This window comes from Podarcis pityusensis (assembly GCF_964106645.2).
Source record: "Podarcis pityusensis genome assembly, chromosome: 4".
NCBI classification, from domain to species: Eukaryota; Metazoa; Chordata; class Lepidosauria; order Squamata; family Lacertidae; genus Podarcis; species Podarcis pityusensis.
In genome coordinates this window covers 4127808-4153696 of record NC_138027.1, presented here as the reverse complement: position 1 = coordinate 4153696, position 25889 = coordinate 4127808, and the positions used below count along the sequence as shown (strand labels likewise).

General features: G+C 49.6%; 5 protein-coding genes across 7 annotated transcripts in view; all 5 read right to left on the bottom strand.

The window, feature by feature from the left end:
• The window catches only part of LOC308475090 (uncharacterized protein), a 105547-nt gene extending 99736 nt beyond the window's left edge, over positions 1 to 5811 (bottom strand). The window contains exon 1 of the mRNA XM_081001933.1: positions 5739 to 5811. The gene's annotated coding sequence lies outside the window, so the exon portion shown is untranslated. The remainder of the gene's footprint in view (positions 1 to 5738) is intronic.
• LOC308475144 (uncharacterized protein) overlaps positions 1 to 25889 on the bottom strand; it is a 174169-nt gene that overhangs the window by 13264 nt on the left and 135016 nt on the right. The window lies entirely within an intron of this gene.
• Positions 497 to 25155, bottom strand: LOC308475343 (zinc finger protein 213-like). Its single transcript, XM_081002449.1, has 6 exons — positions 25000 to 25155; positions 4129 to 4609; positions 3851 to 3932; positions 3484 to 3566; positions 2618 to 2744; positions 497 to 1672 (listed from the first exon to the last, which is right to left on the bottom strand). Exons 2-6 carry the CDS (start codon positions 4528 to 4530, stop codon positions 1650 to 1652), a joined length of 717 nt encoding a protein of 238 aa, XP_080858575.1. The 5' UTR covers positions 4531 to 4609; positions 25000 to 25155; the 3' UTR covers positions 497 to 1649.
• On the bottom strand, positions 15907 to 22273 carry LOC308476331 (uncharacterized protein; the record flags this gene model as incomplete). Its single annotated transcript, XM_081003875.1, has 4 exons — positions 15907 to 16817; positions 16924 to 19077; positions 21799 to 21925; positions 22187 to 22273. The coding sequence occupies 4 exons, from the start codon at positions 22271 to 22273 to the stop codon at positions 16789 to 16791; spliced, it is 2397 nt and encodes a 798-aa protein (XP_080860001.1). The 3' UTR covers positions 15907 to 16788.
• LOC308475310 (uncharacterized protein) overlaps positions 22490 to 25889 on the bottom strand; it is a 95282-nt gene continuing 91882 nt past the window's right edge. For 2 of the 3 annotated variants that reach the window (XM_081002385.1, XM_081002384.1), the window contains exons 2-4: positions 23490 to 23997; positions 23212 to 23293; positions 22490 to 22928 (exon numbers count right to left, since the gene is read on the bottom strand). In XM_081002385.1, coding sequence (XP_080858511.1) covers positions 22528 to 22928; positions 23212 to 23293; positions 23490 to 23906 — 900 coding nt within the window. In that variant the 5' untranslated portion in view covers positions 23907 to 23997 and the 3' untranslated portion in view covers positions 22490 to 22527. Of the gene's footprint in view, positions 22929 to 23211; positions 23294 to 23489; positions 23998 to 25149; positions 25227 to 25889 lie in introns of those variants that run through there. The other variant, XM_081002383.1, reaches the window with a different exon arrangement.

Genomic DNA, 25889 nt, shown 5'->3' with positions numbered 1-25889 from the left:
CCCGAGCTTTTAAAAACGCACCTACTGTAGTTTTTAGAGGAGAAAAGTATATCTGCCCGAAGTGCGGGGCACTCTGCTTCAACGCGCCCCACGCTCTGGGCAGCAGGCTGCTATCCGCAGCCTGGGGAGCTGTGCGGGAATTCCCGCAGGGCTCCCTAGGCTGCGGATATTTTCCCGAAGCGCGGGGAGCTCTGCACCGACCCCTCTCGCTCTCCAAGCTTCAGCGAAAGCCTGCATTCACCCCATAGGACGCACACAGATTTCCCCTTCATTTTTGGAGGGTAAAAAGAGCGTCCTATAGGGCAAAAAATACGATACCTTGGAATTTGGTTGACAACAGGGGGAAAATTGTATAAAGATAATTATGAAACCACATGGAGAGAGATTAAGAAGGATTTAGAAATTTGGAACAGTTTGAAATTATCCTTTTTGGACAGAATATCGGTGATAAAGATGAACGTTTTACCTAGAATGTTATTCTTATTCCAAACATTTCCATTGATTAAAGGGACAGGACAATGTAGAGAATGGCAAAAAATAGTGTCAAGATTTGTCTGGCAGGGAAAGAAGCCGAGGATCAAAATGAAAATGTTGGTAGATGAAAAAGAGAGGTGGATTAGCCTTACCAGGTATGAATCTCTATTATGAAGCATCCTGTCTCGTATTGTTAAAGGAATGGATAACATTGGAAAAAGGACCTATTGGATTTAGAAGGTCATGACAACAGGTACGGGTGGCACTCATACCTGTGGTATGATAAGGTAAAAGTTCATAAAGGTTTTTTAAACCATGTGATTAGAAGGTCAATTTATGAAGTATGGGAAAGAAACAAATATTGATTGGAAAGGAAAACCCCATGGTGGATATCACCAATAGAGGTACTGACAGTTAAAAAAGTAAATATGGAAGGAAGGTGAGCCACCTATGAGGAAATTATTAGAAAAATAGAACAAGGGTAAAACTTAAACCATAAGAGTAAAAAGAGAGGGCATGTTTACAGGTTGGTTGCAATACCATCAGGTGAATGATATATTGAGTGAGGATAAAAGGAAAGCCGGGTTTAAGGATAAAAAAATCAAGATTTCAGTTAGAATTAGAGGAAGGCAGAGGTAGAATACTATCTAAGATATATGATTTGTTATTAGAATGGTTTCAAAACTTGAAGAGGTGAAAGAAGCAATGATAAAATGGGATATAGATTTTAGGCATACTATTGAACTGGATGCATGGCTAAAATTATGGAACAAAAGTATGAAATTCACGGCGTGTACGGCTTTAAAAGAAAATTTAATGAAGATGATATATAGGTGGCATTTGACACCAGTAAAACTGGCGAAAATGTATTGGATGAGGGATAAGAAATGCTGGAAATGTAAAAAGGTGGATGGAGACTTCTATCATATGTGGTGGACTTGTGATAAAGTCAAGAATTTTTGGGAGTTGATCTATAATGAACTTAAGAAAGTACTTAAATATACCTTTCCCAAAAAACTAAAGGCTTTTTTGTTGGGTTTGAAGGGGAAGGAGGTTAAGAAAACAGACCAAAGGCTATTTATGTACGCCACAGCTGCGGCAAGGAATATATTGGCCCCAAACTGGAAATTACAATAAGTTCCCACCATTGTGGAGTAGCAGACGAAAATGATGAACTACATGGAATTAGCCAAACTGACTGGCAGGATTCGGGATTAGGACGATCAGAGATTTCAGGAAAGTTGGAGTAAATGTACTGTGTACTTAAAGGATAATTGTAAAAAATTTAAAAACACTGGCAGGATTGAAATAACTCCTACAATGTATAAGAGAGATACAAGGTTAAAAATTAAAATACGCGACTGGAGAAAATAAGGGATACCTGCTGCAGGGAAGGTGGGAAGTCGCAAGCTCGGCAGAGCTAAAAGTATATATGTGATTTAATGTATTGTAAAATGACTGTGTAAAGAAAACAATAAAAATTGATTGGTAAAAAAAATAAAATAAAGTTAATGTTCTTTTTATATGGGATCAGATTATAATTATTTATGTTTCATGTTTATATATATGTTGGAAGCCGCCCAGAATGGCTGGAGGAACCCAGCCAGATGGGCAGGGTAGAAATAAAAAATTATTATTATTACTACAGTGGTACCTCGATTTAAGAACAGTCCTCTTCCGGAAAATTTGTAAACCGAGGTACCACTGTATCATCATCAACAGCAGCAGCATCATCATCACCACTGCTACTTTTCCTGAGATTCAATAAGTCTAGTTCTTCTCTGGGATGAATTTTGTTTGGCCCAGTCATGGCATCCCCTCCATCTACAATGTCAGTCGTCTCTTTGGTCAATCCAAGACTGACAGGAGCAAAAACAGAAAACCTGAAGCTACTTATCTTTCTGAAGCTGACATTGAATATGGCCTGGGCAGTTCAGACCAGCCCAATCGTGGTAGAAAAAGGAATAATTTGAAGAAGATTGTTCAAAGAAAAAAACTGTAATTTACTGTTTATTGTGGGGGTGTTAGGTTCCCAGGTGTTGCAGGGGGCGCTGTTGAGCTCTGTGAAAATATATGAGATTGGTCACATAGAGGTAATTTTTGAATTTCCAGGCAGATATGACGATCCCACAGGGAGCCTTACCAAGAGAGGCCACGATCCCACGATTCTCCTCCATGACGTCCTTATGCAGAGCTCTCTGGTCAGGATCCAGCAACGCCCACTCCTCGTCCGTGAAACGAACAGCGACATCTTCAAAGCACACTGGACCCTAAAAGAAAAAGGGAAATGTCCTCCTCTGAGACAGCAGAAATGTGATCTGCTCCACAATGCTCTGTTGTTTCCTTCCTGTAAATTGTGGTGTTGTTTCAATAGGATTGCTTTGCTGCACATTTTATTTATGGATGCTTATTTTATTCTGCATTTTAATTATGGGTATTCGTCTTTGTGCAAATAGGTGGTACTCCACCTTGTGTTTTCAGGCCACTGTTTGTTCTCATTTGTCCACTGCTTAGAAACAAATTTTTGCATTCAGTTATCAATCTAGAAATAAAATAAGCCTCTTTTGGTCTTGGATGATCTAGCAGAGATTCCTGCAATGCAGGAGGGTCTCCTGGGTCTGAGAGACAAGCAGGGAGGGTGGCTTCTGGCAAAAGGAGAGGGAGCCCCCGGTGGCTCCTCCTTCTCCTGACTCACATCAGCCTCTCGACCTTCCTCTCCCACTTGCCTCCTTCTTCTTCTGCCTCTGATTCTGCACTGCATTCTGCCACAGAGTCTCCCAGCTCACTAAGCCCTGTTTCCCCTTCAGCTTCTGACACCTCCTCTTCCCAGACTTCTCCCTCTTCTCCCTCTGACCGCTCATCCTTCCTCCACCTCCACTCCTTCGGCTCTGAGCCATCTTCCCTTCCTGCTTCCCCGGCTGCTTCCTCCCACCATTCCTCTGTGCCCAACCAGTCCATGACATTGCTCCATCCCTCGGCCTCTGTCCCCACAAGGCAGCTTCTCCTGACCTGATCTGGTTCCACAGCCGCTGCTTCCCTTCTGCCCCCATGAAAAGGCGGATCAGGAGGTCTTGCCGGCATCCTTCTGCCACCTGCAAGAGAAAAAAGGTAAGCAGGATGCCAGAAGTGCCTGCTTCTCTCACAGGTGAAACAGGGCATCTCTAACTACAAATGGGCCTCTGAGAAAGACTTACCTACTGAGAGTATTTGGACGTTTGTGCCCATTTCATATGTTTGTTGTGCACAAATACATCTCCCCTCCTCTGGACCCTTGTTCCCAACTGTCTCCCCCCAAAACAAGATGAAAAGAACCCTCAGATGAGTTGGGAAACCAACAGAATGAGACCAAATGGAGAGAAACCACCTTCCTCCTTACCCAGTGGCCTCTCTCTAGTGTCCAACGGAGGCCTCTCTGCCTCACAGGAATCCAGGTCCATTTCTGCAAAGAGATCCTTTCCCTGAAAAAGAAACAAGGATTCAAAACAGAGAATGGGGAGAAATACTAGAAAGAGAATAACAAAGACTTGAAGGGTGTGAGATCTCATTCCATGGATGCTTTCCCAGAAAAAGGATGGGCCATCAGCAGACCATTATGGGATGTTCTCTGTCCTGTTTGGAGCCCCTTGGGAGTATCCAGAGGAAAGTCTCTCTCACCTGCTTCCTCTCCTCTGCCTGACTCAGGAGGAAACCTTCGGCCAGGGCCACCGCCTGGGAACTGGTCTCCGCTCCACAGTCCCTCACCCAGCTCTCCATCTCCAGGGGAAGGACAGCCAGGAACTGCTCCAAGATCACCAGGTCCAGCATCTCAGCTTTCGTGTGCCTTTCTGGCTTCAGCCACTGATGGTCAAGGTGGTAGAGTTGGCTGCAAACCTCTCGGGGTCCTTTGGCCTCCTGGCAGCAGGACTGCCTCAACTGCCGGCTCCGCCCCTCTGAGGGGAGGGTGTCCACCTCACCATGGATCTTCTGCACCGAGTTTTCCCAAAACCCCCCACTGCTCCCAGTTTGGATGGCATGGCTTCTTCCTGTTCCAGGGCCAGCTGAGTCTTGCTCATCCATCTGTGCTCTCAGGAAGCCTCTGAAAGATCAGAAGGAACCCTTTGGTCTTCTACCAAGTTCTGTCCATCTAAATGAGAAGCTGCAGCAAATCCAACAAAGCAAATACATTGTTCTGTTACAGAATCTGTAGGACAGGGGGGGGAAATGGGCTGGACTTCACCGCATCTCAGACCATGAGCTATCTTTTTGAAAAGAAAAGGAGGAAGAGGAGAAGAAATAAGTCTCTAGCCTTTTAGCAATGCAAAATGTGGAGGCAACTGAAGGGATTTCTGTGAGATTAATCACCCTGGTTTCTGCTGCCTCCCAGTCCATTCATGAAGTCAGAAGTGACTGACAAGGGAGTCATTTGTATCTCGTGATAAATGGATGTTTGGCTCTAGTGGGGGGTCCTCAGGAGTTGCTCCCCACACCCCACTCCCCTGCTTCTGTCTCTTTTTCTTGCACTTGGACTCTCTGCCGCTCTCAGGACAGACTTCTGGGGTGGGGTCCCTTTTTCTTTGCTCTGAGGGCCAGGTATGTATCTGCCCAACCCCCTGAGGGCCAAGTGGGCAGGGCCAAAGACATCTCCCTTGAAATTTAGGAGGGTAATTTTTTATTCTTATATTCTTATTATTATTAACGCACACACAGCCACTGATGCCAAGGTCCCTGGAGGCTCGGTGAGTAGCAGCGCCAATTTCCAGGTGGTTTTCCAGCAACAATCCCTTTGGGGCAGAGAGGATGTGGTCCTGGGATGCCATGCTCTGGGTGCGAGGGGATTGCTGCAGTGGCCTCCGTGGGGAGCTGCCCTGGGAGACACTGGGAAACTGGTCTGCAATACAGCAGTCAGACTATGGGCTGGGATCCCTCTCTTTATTCCTGGCCTTTCTCTCCGACCTTTTTTTTGGGGGGGGGACTAGTGTCCACCTCCTCCTCCAGCTTTGGGAAACCATTTGCACATGTTTCCTCGGTTGTGCAATGACGCTGAGCGACGTCACACAGAGTTAAAGTCCCAGGGACTCCTTTGTTTAAAGAAGGGAGATTTCGTGGGAGTCAGGGATCCTCTGATCTGCAGGAAGGCGAGCGTGGCAGACCTGGCCCCTCCCTGGCAGGACCCTCTCCTCCCTGACTTGGGGTCCCCCCCCCATGAGCAGATCAGGCCCCCCAGGCACCCTCCCCTGCCCCAGCCCTGGGACCCCCACCAGATCCCAGAGAGAGAGGAGACTCACCAGATCCCAGGAGGGGACAGCGAGGCAGCCCTTGCAGGAGAGACACCGAAGCAAGGACAGGACTGGGGAGGGAGGAGCCTTGGCTCTGGAGGACCTGGCCCCTCTTGCTTCCTGTCCTCTCTAGGAAGGCAGCTCACTTCCCTTTAACCCTTGCCAAGCCGAGTCCCTCCAGCTCAGCCCTCTCTCGCTTGGCAGATCCTCAGATTCTTGTTATTTTTTATGCATTTAGGGGGGCAGCTGCCCCCCCCCGGCTACGCCAATGCCCAGATATCCTTTTGGAGCGCGAGGCTCTTGGTTGGACTCTGAGCATCTCCCTCCCTTGGCCAGAAACCAGAGGAAGAGCTTGCAGGGAAAAGGGCTTTGCAGGAGGCAAGGAAGCTCCTCCTAGAATTCAAGAGTGGAGAGATAGGAGGGGATCCCAGGGTCATCTAGTCCAACCCGAAGCAAGAGGGGGCCGGGTCTAGTTCCCTAAACAGGCAGCCCTGTTTAGGGAAGCTTTTAATGTTTAATAGGTTATTGTATTTTAGTGTTTGATTGGAAGCCGCCCAGAGTGGCTGGGGAAACCCAGCCAGATGCGCAGGGTATAAATAATAAATTATTATTATTATTATTAACAAGAAGGAAACCACAGAGCATTGTGGAGCAGATCATATTTCTGCTGTCTCAGAGGAGGACATTTCCCTTTTTCTTTTAGGGTCCAGTGTGCTTTGAAGATGTTGCTGTTCGTTTCACGGACGAGGAGTGGGCGTTGCTGGATCCTGACCAGAGAGCTCTGCATAAGGACGTCATGGAGGAGAATCGTGGGATCGTGGCCTCTCTTGGTAAGGCTCCCTGTGGGATCGTCATATCTGCCTGGAAATTCAAAAAATACCTCTATGGACCAACCTCATAAATTTTCACAGAGCTCAACGGCGCCCCCTATAACACCCCCACAATAAACAGTAACTTACAGTTTTTTCTTTGAACAATCTTCCTCAAATTATCCCTTTTTCTACCACGATTGGGCTGGTCTGAACTGCCCAGGCCATCTTAAATGTCAGCTTCAGAATTGTTAGGAAAGATAAGTAGCTTCAGGTTTTCTGTTTTTGTTTTTGCTCCTGTCAGTCTTGGGTTGACCAAAGAGACGACTGACATTGGAGATGGAGGGGATGCCATGACTGGGCCAAACAAAATTCATCCCAGAGAAGAGCTAGGCTTATGGAATCTCAGGTAGAAGTAGCAGTGATGATGATGATGATGATGATGATGGTACCTCGGTTTACAAACTGATGGGCGGGGTATAAATTATAAATTATTATTATTATAACCCCCAGCAATTCAGGAATCTCTGCTAAATCATCCATGGCAGATGGCCATCCGATCTGTGCTTAGAAACCTCCAAGGAAGGAGAGTCCACCACCTCCCAAGGGAGACCTTTCCTCTGCCCAACTGCTCTTAGATGTCCCTCAAGGCAGCGGGTCCTGAGTTCTAGCCCTGCTGAAACCATTGCACTGGCTGCCAAGGAGGAACCCAGCGAAGTTCAAAAGAAATAAATCCTATTCTCAAAATAAATGAGTAATACTTTCCTATGCATGCTTTTTATACTAATATACAAAATATGCCATTTCCCTTTCCAGAAATGCTCAATTGCTAATTCAATGGACTGAAAATGGATGGTTGTTATTATGTTTAGGGAAGCTTTTAATATTTGATGGACTATTGTATTAAATATCTTGTTGGAAGCCGCCCAGAGTGGCTGGGAAACCCAGCCAGATGGGTGGGGTATAAATTATTATTATTATTATTATTATTAATAATAATATTAATCAGGTGAGTGTTCTCCTTTCAAAAGTGGCAGGTGGAATCTCCACAGTTGCTAATAGCATAGCATTGAAAGTCCAGGGAAATATGGGGAGCCCTAGAGCATCTGCTTAGCATGCAGAATGTCCCAGGGTCAACCCCTGACATCTCCTGCAAGGGCTGGACGAAATCCCTGCCTGAAACTCTGGGGAGCTGCCAGTCAGTGTAGACCAGGGGTCCTCATACTATGTCCCGTGGGCTGAATCCAGCCTGCCAGGGTCATGAATCTGGCCTGCACGGTCATTTCAGAACCCGCCAAGTGTCTGAGGCTGAAAGCATCTCGCCGCCCACTCAGTCAGCCCCCGTGAGGTACATGCCACTGGTGTTGTGGCAGCTCTACCAATGAAAGGCCAGGGGGTTTCGCCCGGGGACGGGGAAGTGTTGCCTTTTGGCTTGAAGAGGGAAGTTGAGGTTGGCAGAGGTAGGCAGGCTTGGGTCAGTTCGGTTTAGTTACTTAGAGGTTTACTTTAAAGGTGAGATTTACTTTAAAGCCTCCTAGGGCTAGACTGGTTTGATGCCCTCGGCTTGGAAGTCACCGGCATCAACTGCATCTCTAACGCAGAGACTGAGGGTCTGGTCAAAGACTTTGCCGAGGTTTTTGAAGGCACTTTGGGGCAATATACAGGTACGCCCATCTCCTTTAGCCTTGATCCACAAGTCGCCCCCATCAAGCTAAAGCCACGCCGGGTTCCCTTTGCTCTCAAGGCTAAGGTGGACGAACAACTGGACAAGCTGATCGCCCAAGGAGTTTTGGAGCCGGTTGACCACGCCAAGTGGGAAACCCCCATCGTCACACCTGTCAAGCCAGACGGGTTGGTGAGAATCTGCGCTGACTACAAGTGCACGATCAACAAGGCACTTCAGCAGCATGCTTATCCGGTTCCTGTTGTCCAACACCTGCTGCATTCCCTGGGTGAGGGTAAGGTCTTCGCTAAGCTGGACCTTGCCCAAGCCTATCAACAACTGCCCGTCGGTGATGCCACTATTGAAGCCTAGACGATCGTCACCCACCGAGGGGCATTCCGTTGCCGCCGTTTGCAGTTCGGGGTGAGTGTGGCTCCTGGCATCTTCCAAAGCCTTATGGAGCGTCTCCTGCAAGGGCTTCCGGGCGTGGTACCATATTTTGATGACGTCTTGGTGTCCGCAGACTCACACCAGCAGCTGTTCAAGCTCCTCCGTGCCGTGCTGACCAGGTTCCAGGAGGCCGGGCTCAAGGTAAAGAGGGAGAAGTGCCAGATCGCTGTTCCACAGGTGGAGTTCCTGGGCTATGTTATCGACGCCTCTGGCCTTCACCCGACCACATCCAAGATCCGCGCTATCCAGCGGGCCCCCATCCCAAAGAACAAGACGGAGTTGCAGGCGTTCCTGGGGCTGCTGAACTTTTATAACATGTTCCTGCCCCACAAAGCCACGGTGGCTGAGCCTCTTCACCGACTCCTCAGCACAAAGACACCTTGGTCCTGGGGTCATCGGGAGATGGCCGCCTTCAACGGGGTCAAGGTTCTCTTTTCATCGGACAGTGTGCTGGTACAGTACAGTGAAGCCAGGCCGCTGGTCCTTGCCTGCGACGCCTCACCTTTTGGCATCAGCGCTGTCCTTAGTCACCGTTTTCCAGATGGAAGAGAAGCACCGCTCACCTACTTTTCAAGGACGCTATCTCTGACTGAACGGAATTACAGCCAGCTCGACAAGGAGGCACTGGCACTTGTGGCTGGAGTGAAGAGGTTCCATGAATACCTCTATGGCAGGACTTTTGACCTCATCACTGACCACAAGCCACTCCTGGGCCTCCTCGCCGGTGATCATCCAACTCCACCGGTCCTCTCGCCACGCATGCTGCGATGGACTGTTTTCCTGGCTGCCTACCACTACCGGCTTGTCCATTGCCCGGGGAAATCGATGGGCCATGCCGACGCACTCAGCCGTTGCCCTCTTCCAGCGTTTGTGGAAGACCCGGCTCCTGCTTCATCGCTCCTCCTGATTGAGGATCTTCCGGCAGCACCTGTATCGGCTGCCACTGTGGCCTCTGCATCTGCCCAGGATCGCACCATCAGCCGTGTGCTCAACTGGGTGTGGACGGGGTGGCCACAAGGGCCTTTTGCATTGGAGTTCCAGCCCTTCGCAACCAGACAACATGAACTCTCGGCTCATCGCAGCTGTCTGCTGTGGGGAGACCACGTTGTGATTCCCCAAAGACAACGTGTCCTGGAGGCTCTGCACGTTGGCCACCCGGGAATCGTCAAAATGAAGGCGTTGGCTCGGTGTTACGTCTGGTGGCCTAACATGGACGATGCCATCACTGCCTGGGTTTCCGCCTGTCAACCGTGCCAAGAATCGAGGCCTGCACCACCGGCAGCTAAGGGTCACACCTGGGAGACGCCCAAGACACCCTGGTCAAGGGTGCACATAGATCTGGCCAGCCCCTTTCACGGCCGGACCTTTAGGGTAGTGGTGGACGCCTATTCCAAATGACTGGAGGTGGCCCTGATGCCCTCCACCACTACCGAGGCCGTCATCCGGGTGCTGCGAGGCCTCTTTGCAACGCATGGGTGTCCTGATGTCCTGGTCTCCGACAATGGACCACAGTTCACGCCAGGCACTTTTGAGCGGTATCTTTTGGGACTAGGCATTCGCCATGCCCTAACGGCACCATTTCATCCATCCAGCAACGGGCAAGCAGAAAGAATGGTGCGCTCGGCAAAAGGGGCACTGGCGCGCCTGGACCGGGGAGACTGGAATATCGCTGAATACTTGTTCGTACAACACATCACCCCTCATGTAGCCACAGGGCGGAGTCCTGCCGAATTGCTTATGGGCCACCGCCACAGGTCCCCGCTCGACCGGCTGCACCCGGACTTTGCCGTGGCCAAACCCCCAGGCTGTGCCAATGCGCCACGGTCATTTGTTCCAGGAAACCAGGTCTTTGCCTGGAACTTTGTGGGGGACATTCCTTAGGTGCCAGCCACAGTAGTGGGAGTCACTGGAACTCGCTCGTACCAGGTGGCACTCGAAGACGGACGCTTGTGGCACAGGCACATAGACCAGATTAGGCTCAGGGTTGGGGACTTGGACACTACCGTGGTGCCCCCAACTGTGCTCATGGCTCCGGAAGAGACACTTACAGATGGTAGGACCCTCGGGACTTCCGGGGTGGTGCCATCGGTAATGGCGGATTCCCTCTGATCTGGGGGGAACTGGCTCCACGGAAATTGGGTCTACACCGCTTCGGCGCAGCTGGGACCCTTCAGAAACCACAGGCGGGTGAAGCCTGTGACCGTGGGACTCGGCGGGCACCGTTTGCGCCCCCCCCAATCGGCAAAGGAACCCGGTAACGGGCTCCGGAGCGGAGCGGGGAAGTGGTGCTGTGCTGTGAGTCGTCTGCTTCTTCCGTGGAGTGAAGCCGCGCAGCTGTTACCGGAGAGCGCTGCCTTTTTCCTGAGACAATTTGGTTTTGAAACAACGATCCGTGAGTAGGTTAACTTCTCAATTAAAGGAACTTTACAAAATTTTTGATCAATTTGGTACCGAAGCGGAGAGGTATAAACAGGAAGTCTGCCTCCCGCTCTTGTAAACGGAGTAAAGCAATGAACTTGAATGCGGAAGCTTTAAAAGACGTTGGAAAAGGATTATAATTCGAGCATCAAAACTGTGATGTCCCCCCCTTGATTGCAGGGGAGGAGGGGGGAGAAGGTTTGAACGTTATTTCCCTGAAAAAAGAGAGGAGGAGGAGATAAAAACCACCTCTTAAAACCCTGGAACGGGTTCCCAGTGACAGTAAGAAGCCGTATCGGAAACTGCGCTGTCGCTGAAAGTACTTTTTGACAGTTAACTCTGCATCTGAGATACAACTTTGTTACAATATTGCTGACAGGTATCTCCTGGTTTTAAAGTAACAGACTGAGATAGAAACTGTTTCCTGCTTGGCAGGGAGTTGGACTCAATGGCCCTTGTGGTCTCTTCCAACTCTATGATTCTATGATTCTAGGAGCCAGAGCAGAGTCAGGTGATGGAGGACCCATTGGCTGCAGGTGCTCCACTCTCAGCCCCATCAGAGGAAGCTGAGGTTGCCACTGGGTCCGGTAACCCTCCAGCCACTCCTGAGCTGCAGAGGCTCAGGGTTAGAGAGGTGAGTCACCAGAGGATCGGGGCCGCCCTATGCCTCAAGGCAGATAAAAGCCGGCCAGCCCCAGTCCCAAGTTGCCGCAGCAACATTGTTGGTTGCTAGTTCCTGCCTGAGCTCCTGACCCGCCCTGGCTCCCTGCTTGCAAGCCTCTTCCTGACTTCACCCAACTCCCTGCCCTGCACCCAGCTTCAGCTACAACAGATTGCCTCCACGTTGCACCTTTGACCACAGACCGGACTTGGACCGCGCCACTCGGGTAACCCACAGGACTGTAGCCTTATTGGACTTTACCGACTTGTGGGGTCTGTGTTGCTCCTGGACGGGAGGAAGGAAGTCAAATGACACCGAGGTTGATTCAAAGAAAGAGTTTATTCTCCTCTCCGGATAGCAGAAGGCACTTGCGTGGTCAGTCCACAGCAAGTCCAAAGAAATGAGGGATTCCATGCAGTATATATATCCTCCAGGCACCCTCTCCCCCCTTCCCCAGGAATGCAGCCACGTCAGCTTACACACGCAGGTTGACATCACAGATGTTCCTGCTCCGGTACTCTTAACCATAAAAGGGTTTTCCTTCCTGTACTCCTGACCATAAAAGGGTATTCCTGTTCCTATACTCTTATCTTGGAGCAAAAGGTCACCAACTCTAAGAACACACTCTGGCGCTGTTCCCGGACTAGGTCTGTGCGCCAGAGTGTGGTCAGGATGTAAGATAAGACCCGGACGTGCCATCCCTGCTCCACTGGAACAGCCAAGGCAACCCTTGCCGTCACGGACTGATAAAGGAGGGGCTCTGAGCACTTGTTTATACAACTGGGTTTTTGTTTATACATTGCCTCAAAGCTCAAGCTAAGGAAAAATAGAGATTTTGGTGCCCGTTTCAAACTGCCTGCACAGTCAGTTGGGAAACCCATTCCTTCAGGACCAGCACAGTTTGCTCCTGCCACACCCACATTACCCCTTCATTGGGGTGCGTTCAGGAGGAACCAGAAGCCATGTCTGACCAGGCGGCTACGCTGGTGGCATTGGCTCAGGGAAACCAGGTCTTGACCCACACCGTTCAGCAGCTAAGCAATGCAGTTACAGTGCTTCAGCAGCGTTTGGATGCCTTACCAGCTCCTGGGGCCGATGCCTCAGCTTCTGGCAAGTACCCAGTGGCCCTACGAGAGAAATTTGATGGGTCCCCAGCCAGCTTTCCCATGTTAAGCTGTATATTCAGGGGCGATCCCGGAATTTCCCCAATGACCGCACCAAGGTGCACTTCCTGAACAGCTTGCTGAAGGACCGGGAGGCCAAGTGGGCATTGCCGCTGCTCCAGCAAGACTCTCCCTTGCTGACAGACTATACAGGGTTTTGCAACCATCTGGAAACCCCGTTTGGCAACCCTCAGAAGGGGAGTCAAGCCAATCGGACGATTCGGAGGTTGAAACAGGACAAGTCCACAGTGGCCGCCTACGCCACAGAATTTCGGTTGTTGGCACAGGACTTGTCCTGGAATGACTCCACCCTTCAGGACCAGTATCTCGAGGGGCTTTCAGATGAGATACTGGACCAGCTGGCCATGATGGATCGCCCCGCCACGCTGGACACCCTCATTCAACGGAGCCTGCAGATAAGACGATTGGTTGGAGGACCGTCGCCCAGGCTCAGAGTGGCCAGCACTCCCGGCTTCTGGCTCCGGTCCTTCCCAGCAGTTCCACGGCCACAGCCAAGTCGCTGGAGGAGCCAATGCAGCTCGGGGCAGCGCGGCCTCGCCTCTCCCCCTCGGAGAAGACTCGGCGTCTGGAGGGGAACCTGTGTCTCTACTCTGGCGGGAGTGGACACTGTCCCGAGAAAACGCCAGCCACAGGGAAATGGCCAACCCCAGTAGCCGATGGCCCAGGCTACCTGGGGTCCCAAACATCACATGATGGGCCCTCACCGGTGGAATTGCAACACCTCATAGTTCTGGTGTGTCTATATTCCCCTGGTGGGCCCTGCATTCTCACCCACGCTCTGGTAGATTCAGGGGCAACCCGCTCCTATATAGACTCTGCCTTCGCCGCCCATCATCAGGTGCCATTCCAGGACAAGCCAGAACCGGTACGGGTGGAGGCAATTGACGGACGGCTCCTGCACTCGGGGGCCGTTACTCAGGAGACTCAGCCCTTGGTCCTGTGTCACCAGCAGCACCGGGAGGTGCGCACCTTGGTCATTGCCACGATGCCCCGGTTTCCACTGGTGCTCGGGATGGACTGGCTGGAGTCTCACGATTGACTGGGTCAATCAGACTGTGCGCTTCCCAGACCCGTGTCCCCATGCTCGGTCCGAGATGCTAGTGGCCACCCCCACGGGGGAAGCTGCGTCAACGCTCCCCGCTGTTTACCAGGACTACCAAGAAGAGTTTGAGGAACAGGGGGCAGACCAGCTGCCGCCTCATTGGTCTTTCGACTGCGGCATAGACCTCCAGCCCAGGGTGCCCCTGCCTTTGAGCCACCTATACTCTCTTATGGAGCCAGAGCACTAATCCTTGCAGGACTTCCTTCGCAAGAACCTGGAGTGCGGGTTCATTTGGCCCTCTACCTCGCCAACCGCCGCTCCAGTACTCTTCGTTAAGAAGTGTGGGGAGCTTCGTCCCTGCCATGATTACCGGGCCCTGGATAATATTACCATCCCAGACCATTCCTTGCCCCTTATTGCAGAGTTGCTGGAGCAGGTGCAAAGGGCACAGATGTTCACCAAGCTGCACCATCGGGGAGCCTACAATTTGATTAGGATCCAAGCCGGGGATGAGTGGAAGACAGCATTTGGGACACGGTATGGGCAGTTCGAATACCTGGTAAAGCCTTTCGGGTTGTGCAATGCGCCTGCCGTGTTCCAACGGTACATCAACCACGTGTTCCAGGTCTTGCTAGACAAGTACGTGGTGGTGTACTTAGATGACATTCTGATTTACTCCCACGACCCAACTTGCCACGAGGGTCATGTCTGGTCCATGTTGCAGCGTTTGCGAGAGCAACGCCTGTATGCTAAGCTCAGCAAGTGAAAGTTCCACCAGCGGTCGGTGGACTTCCTCGGTCACCAACTCTCCCCCTGATGGGGTGCAGATGGATCCCGGGAATGGGCAGCAGTTCAGGAGTGGGCGGCACCCCAGAAGAGCAAGGACCTACAGCGGTTCCTGGGGTTCGCCAACTATTACTGGACCTTCATTGTGGACTATGCTCACCGCGCCACCCCGCTGACCCGACTGCTGTGCCCCAAGACACCATTCTCCTGGGACAAGGAGGCAGAGGTGGCGTTTCAGGGGTTGAAAGCCTGTCTCCAGAGGGAGCCGCTTTTACAGCATCCTAATCCCTCTTGTCCCTTCATGGTGGAGACCGACGCCTCCAGTACGGCTCTCGGTGCCGTCTTGTCACAGCAGCACGGTCCTGATGCGCTGCTGTTATTCTGCGCCTACTATTCCTGCCAGCTTCTTCTGGCAGAGTGTAACTATACCGTGTGGGAGCGGGAACTACTGGCCATCAAGGTGGCCTTTGAGGTCTGGGGCAATCATCTTGAGGGGGCAAGACACCTGGTGGATGTGAGAACCGACCACCGGAACCTGGAGTACCTCCAGACTGGGTCAACCACTTGGCATTGGAGGAATTCGCTTACAACAACGCGGTGAACGCCTCCACCGAGCAGACCCTGTTCCAGGCCACTTACGGTTACCATCCGCGTTTGTTACTGGATGTGCTGCCAGCATCTGTGGCCCCCACGGTGACAGATTGGCTCCAGGAGCTCCAGTCTCAGCACCAACTATTGATGGAGCAACTGCGCCAGGCCAAGGATGCGTACAAGGCCCAGGCCGACCATCACCGCCAGGTGGGGCCAGAACTCCGCGTCGGCAAACCATGGGGCTATATAAATTCTAATTGGACTCCGTTTGAATTGGGCAAGTGTATCCAGGCTGCAATTAGCTTTTTGGTCCCTTAGGAACAACTGAGCAACTTCCCTAGAGTGGAAGACCAGAGCCTATTATAATAAAAATCCCATAGAAAGGCCAAGGCAAAGACATCTCTCTCAAGAAATGTCCAAACCTGTGCCACTACAAGGTGACATGGTCAATATGAAAGCCCTACAGGGATTCACCAGGAATTGTTGCTGCTGTGATATGATGGAGGTGTGAGACCAGACGAGAGCTAGCTTTGACACCTGGGAACACACAAAAAAAGCAGAAACAAAACAAACTGCATTTTTCACTCATTATTTGACCTTCTCGCTAAGTGTAAAGCATAGACCACTATTGAGAATGTTTCTCCCAAACTACAAGAATGCCACAAGTAATTTAGTACAAAATGCAACATGTGTTATTTTTTATGTGATATTCTATGTCCAGCTATGTGCACTGCTACACTTGCAAATAGCCTTAAGAGGCCTGACATGCAAGTCTCTTAAGATTTACACGAGGGCATATACCGTATTTTTCGCCCTATAGGACGCACTTTTTCCCCTCCAAAAATGAAGGGGAAATGTGGCTGTGTCCTATGGGGCGAATGCAGGCTTTCGCTGAAGCCTGGAGAGGGAGAGGCTCTCGCTCTCCAGGCTTCAGGAAGCTCTGCGCAACCCTCCAGAGCCCGACGCCAAGCCGTGCCGGCCTACGGAGGGTTGCGCAGAGCTGCCTGCATTAGGAAGCCTCAGCGCGCCCGGGCTTCGCACAGCTGTCCGCATGCCTGGGGAGACTGGCACGGCTCCCTAGGCTTGCCGATAGCAGGCTCTTCTGGGGGCTGGGGTCAGGGGAAGCTCGGGCTTCCCCCGCGCCAGCCCCGTGCCTGGGGGGGAAATACATTTTTTCTTTATTTCCCCTCCAAAAAAATAGGTGCGTCCCATAGGGCGGTGCAGCCTATGGGGCGAAAAATACGGTAAATGTACCAAGCAAACACATATATTTTATGGGGGGGGGGCAAAGATCCCCTAGAAATTTAAGAGTGGCTGTATTCCCTACACCCACAAGTCTCAGAATGCTTAGAACATAAAAACACAACATAAAAACACAAAACATCACGTGTTAAAATAGCATTAGATGTCAATAAGAAAAAGGCCTGGTTAAAAAGGTGCGGATTTGCCTGGCTCCTAAAGCTGTATAATGGTTTTTCCGACCTAGAATCATAGAATCATAGAGTTGGAAGAGACCACAAGGTCCATCGAGTCCAACCCCCTGCCAAGCAGGAAACACCATCAGAGCACTCCTGACCTATGGTTGTCCCTTTGTATGGATTCTTTGGTGGGAAGTGAGTTTAGAGCTAACAGTGAAGCTCTTTCCACATTCCACACATTGATAGGGTTTCTCCCCTGTATGAATTCTTTGATGGGAAGTGAGATGGGAGCTATGAGTGAAGCTCTTTCCACATTCCACACACTGATAGGGTTTCTCCCCTGTATGAATTCTTTGATGGGAAGTGAGATAGGAGCTATCAGTGAAACTCTTTCCACATTCAAAGCACTGATAGGGTTTCTCTCCGGTATGAAGTCTCTGATGCCTAGTGAAACTGGAGTTATCAGTGAAGCTCTTTCCACATTCTACGCACTGATAGGGTTTCTCCCCTGTATGAATTCTCTGATGCTTAGTGAGATTGGAACTGTTCCTGAAACTCTTTCCACATTCCAGACACTGACAGGGTTTCTCCTCTGTATGATTTCTGTGATGAGAAGTGAGACTGTGGCTGTGAGTGAAGCTCTTTCCACATTCCACACACTGATAGGGTTTCTCCCCTGTATGAGTTCTTTGATGGGAAGTGAGAGAGGAGCTACATGTGAAGCTCTTTCCACATTCCACACACTGATAGGGTTTCTCCCCTGTATGAGTTCTTTGATGGGAAGTGAGAGAGGAGCTACATGTGAAGCTCTTTCCACATTCCACACACTGATATGCTTTCTCCCCTGTATGAATTCTTTGATGGGAAGTGAGAGAGGAGCTATGAGTGAAGCTCTTTCCACATTCCACACACTGATAGGGTTTCTCCCCTGTATGAATTCTTTGATGGGAAGTGAGACTATAGCTGTGAGTAAAGCTCTTTCCACATTCCACACACTGATATGCTTTCTCCCCTGTATGAATTCTTTGATGGGAAGTGAGATCGGAGTTTCTAATGAAGCTTTTTCCACATTCCGCACACTGATAGGGTTTCTCCCCTGTATGAATTCTTTGATGGGAAGTGAGAGAGGAGCTATCAGTGAAGCTCTTTCCACATTCCACACACTGATAGGGTTTCTCTCCTGTATGAATTCTTCGATGGGAAGTGAGAGTGGAGATCTGACTGAAGCTCTTTCCACATTCCACACACTGATAGGGTTTCTCCCCTTTATGAATTCTTTGATGAGAAGTGAGAGAGGAGCTCTGACTGAAGCTCTTTCCACATTCTACGCACGGATAGGGTTTCTCCCCTGTATGAATTCTTTGATGGGAAGTGAGATGGGAGCTATAAGTGAAGCTCTTTCCACATTCCACACACTGATAGGGTTTCTCCCCTGTATGAATTCTTTGATGGGAAGTGAGATTGGAGCTCCGACTGAAGCGCTTTCCACATTCCACACACTGATAGGGTTTATCCCCTGTATGAATTCTTTGATGGGAAGTGAGATAGGAGCTATCAGTGAAGCGCTTTCCACATTCCACACACTGATAGGGTTTCTCCCCTATATGAATTCTTTGATGGGAAGTGAGATCGGAGCTCTTCCTGAAGCTCTTTCCACATTCCACACACTGATAGGGTTTCTCCCCTGTATGAATTCTTTGATGGGAAGTGAGATTGGAGCTCTGACTGAAGCTCTTTCCACATTCCATACACTGATAGGGTTTTTCCCCTGTATGAATTCTTTGATGGGAAGTGAGAGTGGAGCTATCAGTGAAGCTCTTTCCACATTCCACACACTGATAGGGTTTCTCCCCTTTATGAATTCTTTGATGAGAAATGAGATCGGAGCTCTTTCTGAAGCTCTTTCCACATTCCATACACTGATAGGGTTTCTCCCCTGTATGAATTCTTTGATGGGAAGTGAGAGTGGAGCTATCAGTGAAGCTCTTTCCACATTCCACACACTGATAGGGTTTCTCCCCTGTATGAATTCTTTGATGGGAAGTGAGAGAGGAGCTATGAGTGAAGCTCTTTCCACATTCCACACACTGATAGGGTTTCTCCCCTGTATGAATTCTTTGATGGGAAGTGAGAGAGGAGCTATAAGTGAAGCTCTTTCCACATCCCATGCACTGATAGAGTTTCTTTCCAATGAGATTTTGTTGATGGGAAGTGGAATTGGAGCTCTGACTGCAGCTTTCTCCACACTCCAAATTTTTTTGTGGATTCTCCTCTCTGGGGATATTTTCGTGGTCACCTTTGTTCTCGATTTCCAATTCATCACAACCTGCATTGGGGACAAAAAGGAATTAGAGCCTCAGGAGCAAATGGAGAAGAACTGAAGGGAGTTTCGTGTCTTCATTACCTGTGTTGTTTGTTTAATATGAGATTTGTATGAGTTGTTGAATGTTGCTTTGTTTATATAAAGCAGTGGTCAAAATTGTGAAAGACTTTTGGGAAAAAGTGTATTTCAGAGTTTTGATGGCTTATAACACCACTTCATTTGGAGTAATGTCATAAAATTATATATCAATGGAAAGATAATTCGATCAAAAATGCAATCAAGAATGCAATCCAACAAAGTTTGTTCAATTACCCGTATTCTATCAAACGTTATAGCCAAATAACCAGAAAAAGGAAGCACAACTTGCTTTGGTTGACTTTTGTCAGTGTGTTATGTGATTGCTGTCAAGTTGGTTGGTTTTGTGTGTTCTTTCATTTAGTGAAGGTGTAAAACATAATAAAATTATAGAAATGGCACAAAGAGTTGACTGGTCCCCAGAAAGTGAGTAAGAGTGTACTATTTAGTGAAGAAGGTTACAGTTATGGAGAAATTAGAAGAGAGATTGGGGGAAACTTAACCAAAGTTGGCCTTTCTATATTTTTGAAGAGGTATAAGGAGACTCAGTCACTACAAAATCAGACTTGTTAAGGCAGGGAATGTGTACAAAGGCAAGTGATGATGGACGAGTGGAGAGACTGTGCCTACATGACAGAAGAAAATCATCTGGGTGTATACAAGATGACATGGCACAATGTAATGGGAAGTTGAGTGCAAGGACTGGTCTAAATTAGAATTCTAAGAAAAAGCCATTGTTATCTCTCAAGCAAAGGTTGAAAAGATGAAACCCATGTTAACTGGACAGTGGAACAATGGGGCGGTGTTATTTGGAGCGATGAGACCCAAATCTCCTTGCTTGGTAGTGATGGCATAAAATACCCGAGAAGAATCAGATAACATTTACATCCTAATTGCATTACACTGACCGTGAAACACCCAGACAGTGTGATGATCTGGGGTTGTATCGCAGCAAAAGGTGTGGGCAGTATTTGCGTCATTAATAGGAATATAAATGCAGGAAAATGCATAAACGAAATATGTGAGCCCAAACAGAAGTGTTCCGCAGGTGATCTTTTCCCAGATACCTAAGCATTTATATATTTTCAACAGGATTCAGCTCTATGTCGTGTTGCTGCTGTGTGCAAAAGGTGCTTTCAAGATAATGATATTCCACTGCTGGAATGGCCTGGGAATAGCCCACACTTTAACCCAATCAGAAATCTATGGAGCCGACTAAAGAAACTTGTTAGTCAGAAGCAACCCAGCAATAAAGCCCAATTAACAGAGGCAATAATTCAGTCTTGGTTTCACATTATTACAGCTGCAGAACTAAAAACTTCATGGGAAGGCGTTGTAAGGCCGTAATTAAAGCTAAAGGTTACTGTCAGGGAACTGCCATCGGAAGGAAGGGAGGTGAAAGGGCTCACACAGGTTGGGAGAGACTCAGCAGCTGAAGAGGGAACCAGTAGGGGGAGAGGAGGTGAGCTGAGGGAAAGTGAGCTGGAGGGATGGCTCAGAGACACTTCCAGCGAAAACAGTGGGGAGGTTTCAGGACCTCCTGTAGGGACACCCACTCCTCGCCGGAAACTGTCACGCAGAGAGTCCAGAAGACGTGTTTCCGTTAAGGAGCTTTTATGTTGGAAGCGATTCCGAAAGCAACCACTGTCGGAATCTGCCAGCAACTGACGGAGCCATGTTTAAGGGGCTCCGTTACAGACAGAGGTTTGCAAACTTGACCAAACTCTGAGGGACTTGGATTTTACACACAAGCAGCTCATCGTCCCATCACAGTTACCAATGGTTACCAAAGGTTTCACGTTTTTTCTTTATGACTGCTGTTCTAATAAATACTCCTTCATAAAAGTCATCGCATTACATTATTCATTAAATTATCTTTCCATTGCTATATAATTTTATGGTATTACTCCACACAAAAGTGGTGTTATGAGCCATCAAACCTCAGAAATACACTTTTCACAAAAGGTTTCCACAATTTCGGCCACTAGGAGAAGTTGTTCATTTTAAAGTTAATGTTCTTTTATATGGAATCAGATTATTATTATTTATGTTTCATTTTTATATGTGTGTTGGAAGCTGCCCAGAGTGGCTGGGGCAACCCAGGCAGATGGGCAGGGTATAAATATAAATTATTATTATTACTACAGTGGTACCTTGTTTTAAGAATAGTCCTGTTCCGGAAAGTTTGTAAACTGAGGTACCACTGTATCATCATCATCATCATCATCACCACTGCTACTTCTACCTAAAATTCAATACGCCTAGCTCTTCTCTGGGATGAGTTTTGTTTGGCCCAGTCATGGCATCCCCTCCATCTCCAATGTCAGTCGTCTCTTTGGTCAACCCAAGACGGACAGCAGCAAAAACAAAAGCGGAAAACCTGAAGCTACTTATCTTTCCTAACAATTCTGAAGCTGACATTTAAGATGGCCTGGGCAGTTGAGACCAGCCCAATCGTGGTAGAAAAAGGAATAATTTGAGGAAGATTGTTCAAAGAAAAAACTGTAAGTTACTCTTTATTGTGGGGGTGTTAGGTTCCCAGGTGTTGTAGGGGGCGCTGTTGAGCTCTCTGAAAATATATGACGTTGGTCACATAGAGGTATTTTTTGAATTTCCAGGCGGATATGATGATCCCACAGGGAGCCTTACCAAGAGAGGCCACGATCCCACGATTCTCCTCCATGACGTCCTTATGCAGAGCTCTCTGGTCAGGATCCAGCAACGCCCACTCCTCGTCCGTGAAACGAACAGCGACATCTTCAAAGCACACGGGACCCTAAAAGAAAAAGGGAAATGTCCTCCTCTGAGACAGCAGAAATGTGATCTGCTCCACAATGCTCTGTTGTTTCCTTCCTGTACATTGTGGTGTTGTTTTAATACGATTGCTTTGCTGCACATTTTATTTATGGATGCTTATTTTATTCTAAATTTAAATCATGGGTATTCGTTTTTGTGCAAATAAGTTGTACTCCACCTTGTTTTATTCAAGTCATTCTGCCTAGGCAAGCATTCCAGTTTCCCCAATGGAAGGATCCACTTTCTCCTCCCCTCCCAATGCCCTAGAGCCAAATTCAAGGGATCCATGGAGGAATGGGGAGCGGGAGGAATTGGAGGCACGCCCCATTTTGTAGCCGATGGGGCTGGTTAGGCGAATCCAGGCCGCTATTTGTTCTCATTTGTCCACTGCTTAGCAAACAATTTTAGCATTCAGTGATCAATTTAGAAATAAAATAAGCCTATTTTGAATGGCCATCTGTCTTGGATGATCTAGCAGAGATTCCTACATTGCAGGGGGTCTCCTGGCTGTGAGAGACAAGCAGGGAGAGTGGCTTCTGGCAAAAGGAGAGGGAGCCACCGGTGGCTCTTCCTTCTCCTGACTCACATCAGCCTCTCGACCTTCCTCTCCCACTTGCCTCCTTCCTCTTCTGCCTCTGATTCTGCGCTGCATTCTGCCACAGAATCTCCCAGCTCACTGAACCCTGTTTCCCCTTCGGCTTCTGACACCTCCTCTTCCCAGACTTCTCCCTCTTCTCCCTCTGACCGCTCATCCTTCCTCCACCTCCACTCCTTCGGCTCTGAGCCATCTTCCCTTCCTGCTTCCCCGGCTGCTTCCTCCCACCATTCCTCTGTGCCCAACCAGTCCATGACATTGCTCCATCCCTCGGCCTCTGTCCCCACAAGGCAGCTTCTCCTGACCTGATCTGGTTCCACAGCCGCTGCTTCCCTTCTGCCCCCATGAAAAGGCGGATCAGGAGGTCTTGCCGGCATCCTTCTGCCACCTGCAAGAGAAAAAAGGTAAGCAGGACGCCAGGAGTGCCTGCTTCTCTCACAGGTGAAACAGGGCATCTCTAACTGAAGATGGGCCTTTGAGAAGGACTTACCTACTGAAAGTATTTGGACGTTTGTGCCCATTTCATATGTTAGTTGTGCAGAAATACATCTCTCCTCCTCTGGACCCTTCCTCCCAACTGTCTCTCCCCAAAACAAGATGAAAAGAACCCTCAGATGAGTTGGAAAACCAACAGAATGAGACCAGTGGAGAAAAACCACCTTCCTCCTTACCCAGCGGCCTCTCTCTGGTGTCCAACGGAGGCCTCTCTGCCTCACAGGAATCCAGGTCCATTTCTGCAAAGAGATCCTTTCCCTGAGAAAGAAACAAGGATTCAAAACAGAGAATGGTGAGAAATACTAGAAAGAGAATGACAAAGACTTGAAGGGTGCGAGATCTCATTCCATGGATGCCTTCCCAGAAAAAGGATGGGCCATCAGCAGACCATTATGGGATGTTCTCTGTCCTGTTTGGAGCCCCTTGGGAGTATCCAGAGGAAAGTCTCTCTCACCTGCTTTCTCTCTGCCTGCTTCCTCTCCTCTGCCTGACTCAGGAGGAAACCCTCGGCTAGGGCCACCGCCTGGGAACTGGTCTCCGCTCCACAGTCCCTCACCCAGCTCTCCATCTCCCGGGGAAGGACAGCCAGGAACTGCTCCAAGATCACCAGGTCCAGCATCTCAGCTTTCGTGTGCCTTTCTGGCTTCAGCCACTGATGGTCAAGGTGGTGGAGTCGGCTGCAAACCTCTCGGGGTCCTTTGGCCTCCTGGCAGCAGAACTGCCTCACCTGCTGGCTCTGCACCTCAGAGCGGAGGGTGTCCACCTCACCATGGATCTTCTGCACAGAGTTTTCCCAGAACCCCCCACTGCTCCCAGTTTGGTTGGCATGGCCTCTTCCTGTTCCAGGGCCAGCTGAGTTTTGCTCATCCATCTGTGCTCTCAGGAAGCCTCTGAGAGATCAGAAGGAACCCTTTGGTCTTCTGCCAAGTTCTGCCCGTCTAAATGAGAAGCTCTAGCAAATCCTACAAAGCAAATACATTGTTCTGTTACAGAATTTGTAGGACAGGGGGGGAAATGGTTCCCTGAGCAAGCATGGATGAGTCTTGCTGGGAACCAAGGCTGGACTGCACCAGATCCCAGACCATGAGCTATCTTTCTGAGAAGAAAGAGGAAGAGGAGAAGAAATAAGTCTCTAGCCTTCTAGCAATGCAGAATGTGGAGGCAACTGAAGGGATTTCTGATTAACCAACCTGGTTTCTCCATCCTTCCTGTCAATGCATGAAGCCAGAACCGAATGACAAGGGAGTTATTTGTATCTTGTGATAAATGGATGCTTTTCTCTAGTGGGGGTCCTCGGGAGTTGCTGCCCCCACCCCCACCCTCACCCCACCTCCACTCCCTGCTTCTGTCCCCTTTTCTGCAATCTCTACCGCTGTCCAGACAGATTCGTGGGGTGAGAGCTCTTTTTCTCTCTTCTGAGGGCCAGGAATGTATCTGGCCAACCCCCTGAGGGCCAAGTGGGCGGGGCCAAAGGCATCTCCCTTGATTTTTTTATTATTCTATTAGATAGCTTAACACAAACTGGTTTGCAATGCAGCAGCCAGACTATGGCCTGGGATGCCTCTCTTTATTCCTGGCCTCTCTTTCCTACTTTTCCTTCCTTCCTGCCCGTTGTTTTTTTTTGGGGGGGGGCTAGTCCACCTCCTCGTCCAGCTTTGGAAAACCATTTGCAGATGTTTCCTCGGTTGTGCAATGAGGCTGAGCGACGTCACACAGAGTTAAAGTCCCAGGGACTCCTTTGTTTAAAGAAGGGAGATTTCGTGGGAGTCAGGGATCCTCTGATCTGCAGGAAGGAGAGCGTGGCAGACCTGGCCCCTCCCTGGCAGGACCCTCTCCTCCCTGACTTGGGGTCCCCCCCCCCGCAGGAGCAGATCAGGCCCCCCAGGCACCCTCCCCTGCTGCAGCCCTGGGACCCCCCCCCGTCTCCCCACTGCACCCTCTGGGGGGAGAGAGAGGAGACTCACCGATAGCTGTCAACCTTCCCTTTTTTTGCGGGAAATTCCCTTATTGCAGCGCCGTTTCCCGCTGCTTCCTGCTGCTATCCCGGATTGGTAGATAGGTGAGGCTGCTGATCCCTTATTTTCAAATCTGAAAGTTGACAGCTATGGACTCACCAGATCCCAGGAGGGGGCTGCGATTCGGCCCTTGCAGGAGAGACCCCAAAGCAGGAAAGGACTGGGGAGGGAGGGGGATTGGCTCTGGAGGACCTGGCCCCCTCTTGCTTCCTGGCCTCTCTAGGAAGGCAGCTCACTTCCCTTTAACCCTTGCCAAGCCGAGTCCCTCCAGCTCAGCCCTCTCTCGCTTGGCAGATCCTCAGATTATTATTTTTTTTATGCATTTAGGGGGGCAGCTGCCCCCCCCCGGCTACGCCAATGCCCAGATATCCTTTTGGGGGTGAGGCTCTTGGCTGGACTCTGAGCATCTCCCTCCCTTGGCCAGAAACCAGAGGAAGAGCTTGCAGGGAAAAGGGCTTTGCAGGAGGCAAGGAGGCTCCTCCTAGAATTCAGGAGTGGAGAGATAGGAGGGGATCCCAGGGTCATCTAGTCCAACCCCCAGCAATGCTCAGCTAAAGCATCCATGGCAGATGGCCGTCCAATCACTGCTCAGAAACCTCCAAGGAAGGAGAGTCCACCACCTCCCAAGGGAGACCTTTCCCTGCCCAACTGCTCTTAGATGTCCCTCAAGGCAGCGGGTCCTGAGTTCTAGCCCTGCTGAAACCATTGCATTGGCTGCCAAGGAGGAACCATTCGAGGTTCAAAATAAATAATTCCTATTCTCATCATAAATGAGTAATACTTTCCTATGCATGCTTTTCATACTAATATACAAAATTATGCCATTTCCCTATCCAGAA

Coding starts and splice junctions, on each gene's coding strand:
- LOC308475343 (XM_081002449.1), bottom strand. CDS start 4,530: ATGGATGAGCAAGACTCAGCTGGCCCTGGAACAGGAAGAAGCCATGCC. Junction 2,745..3,483: donor CGGCTGTGGAACCAGATCAG/GTCAGGAGAAGC, acceptor TTTTTCTTTTAG/GGTCCAGTGTGCTTTGAAGA. Junction 1,673..2,617: donor TGGGATCGTGGCCTCTCTTG/GTAAGGCTCCCT, acceptor GAATCCTGCCAG/TCAGTTTGGCTAATTCCATG.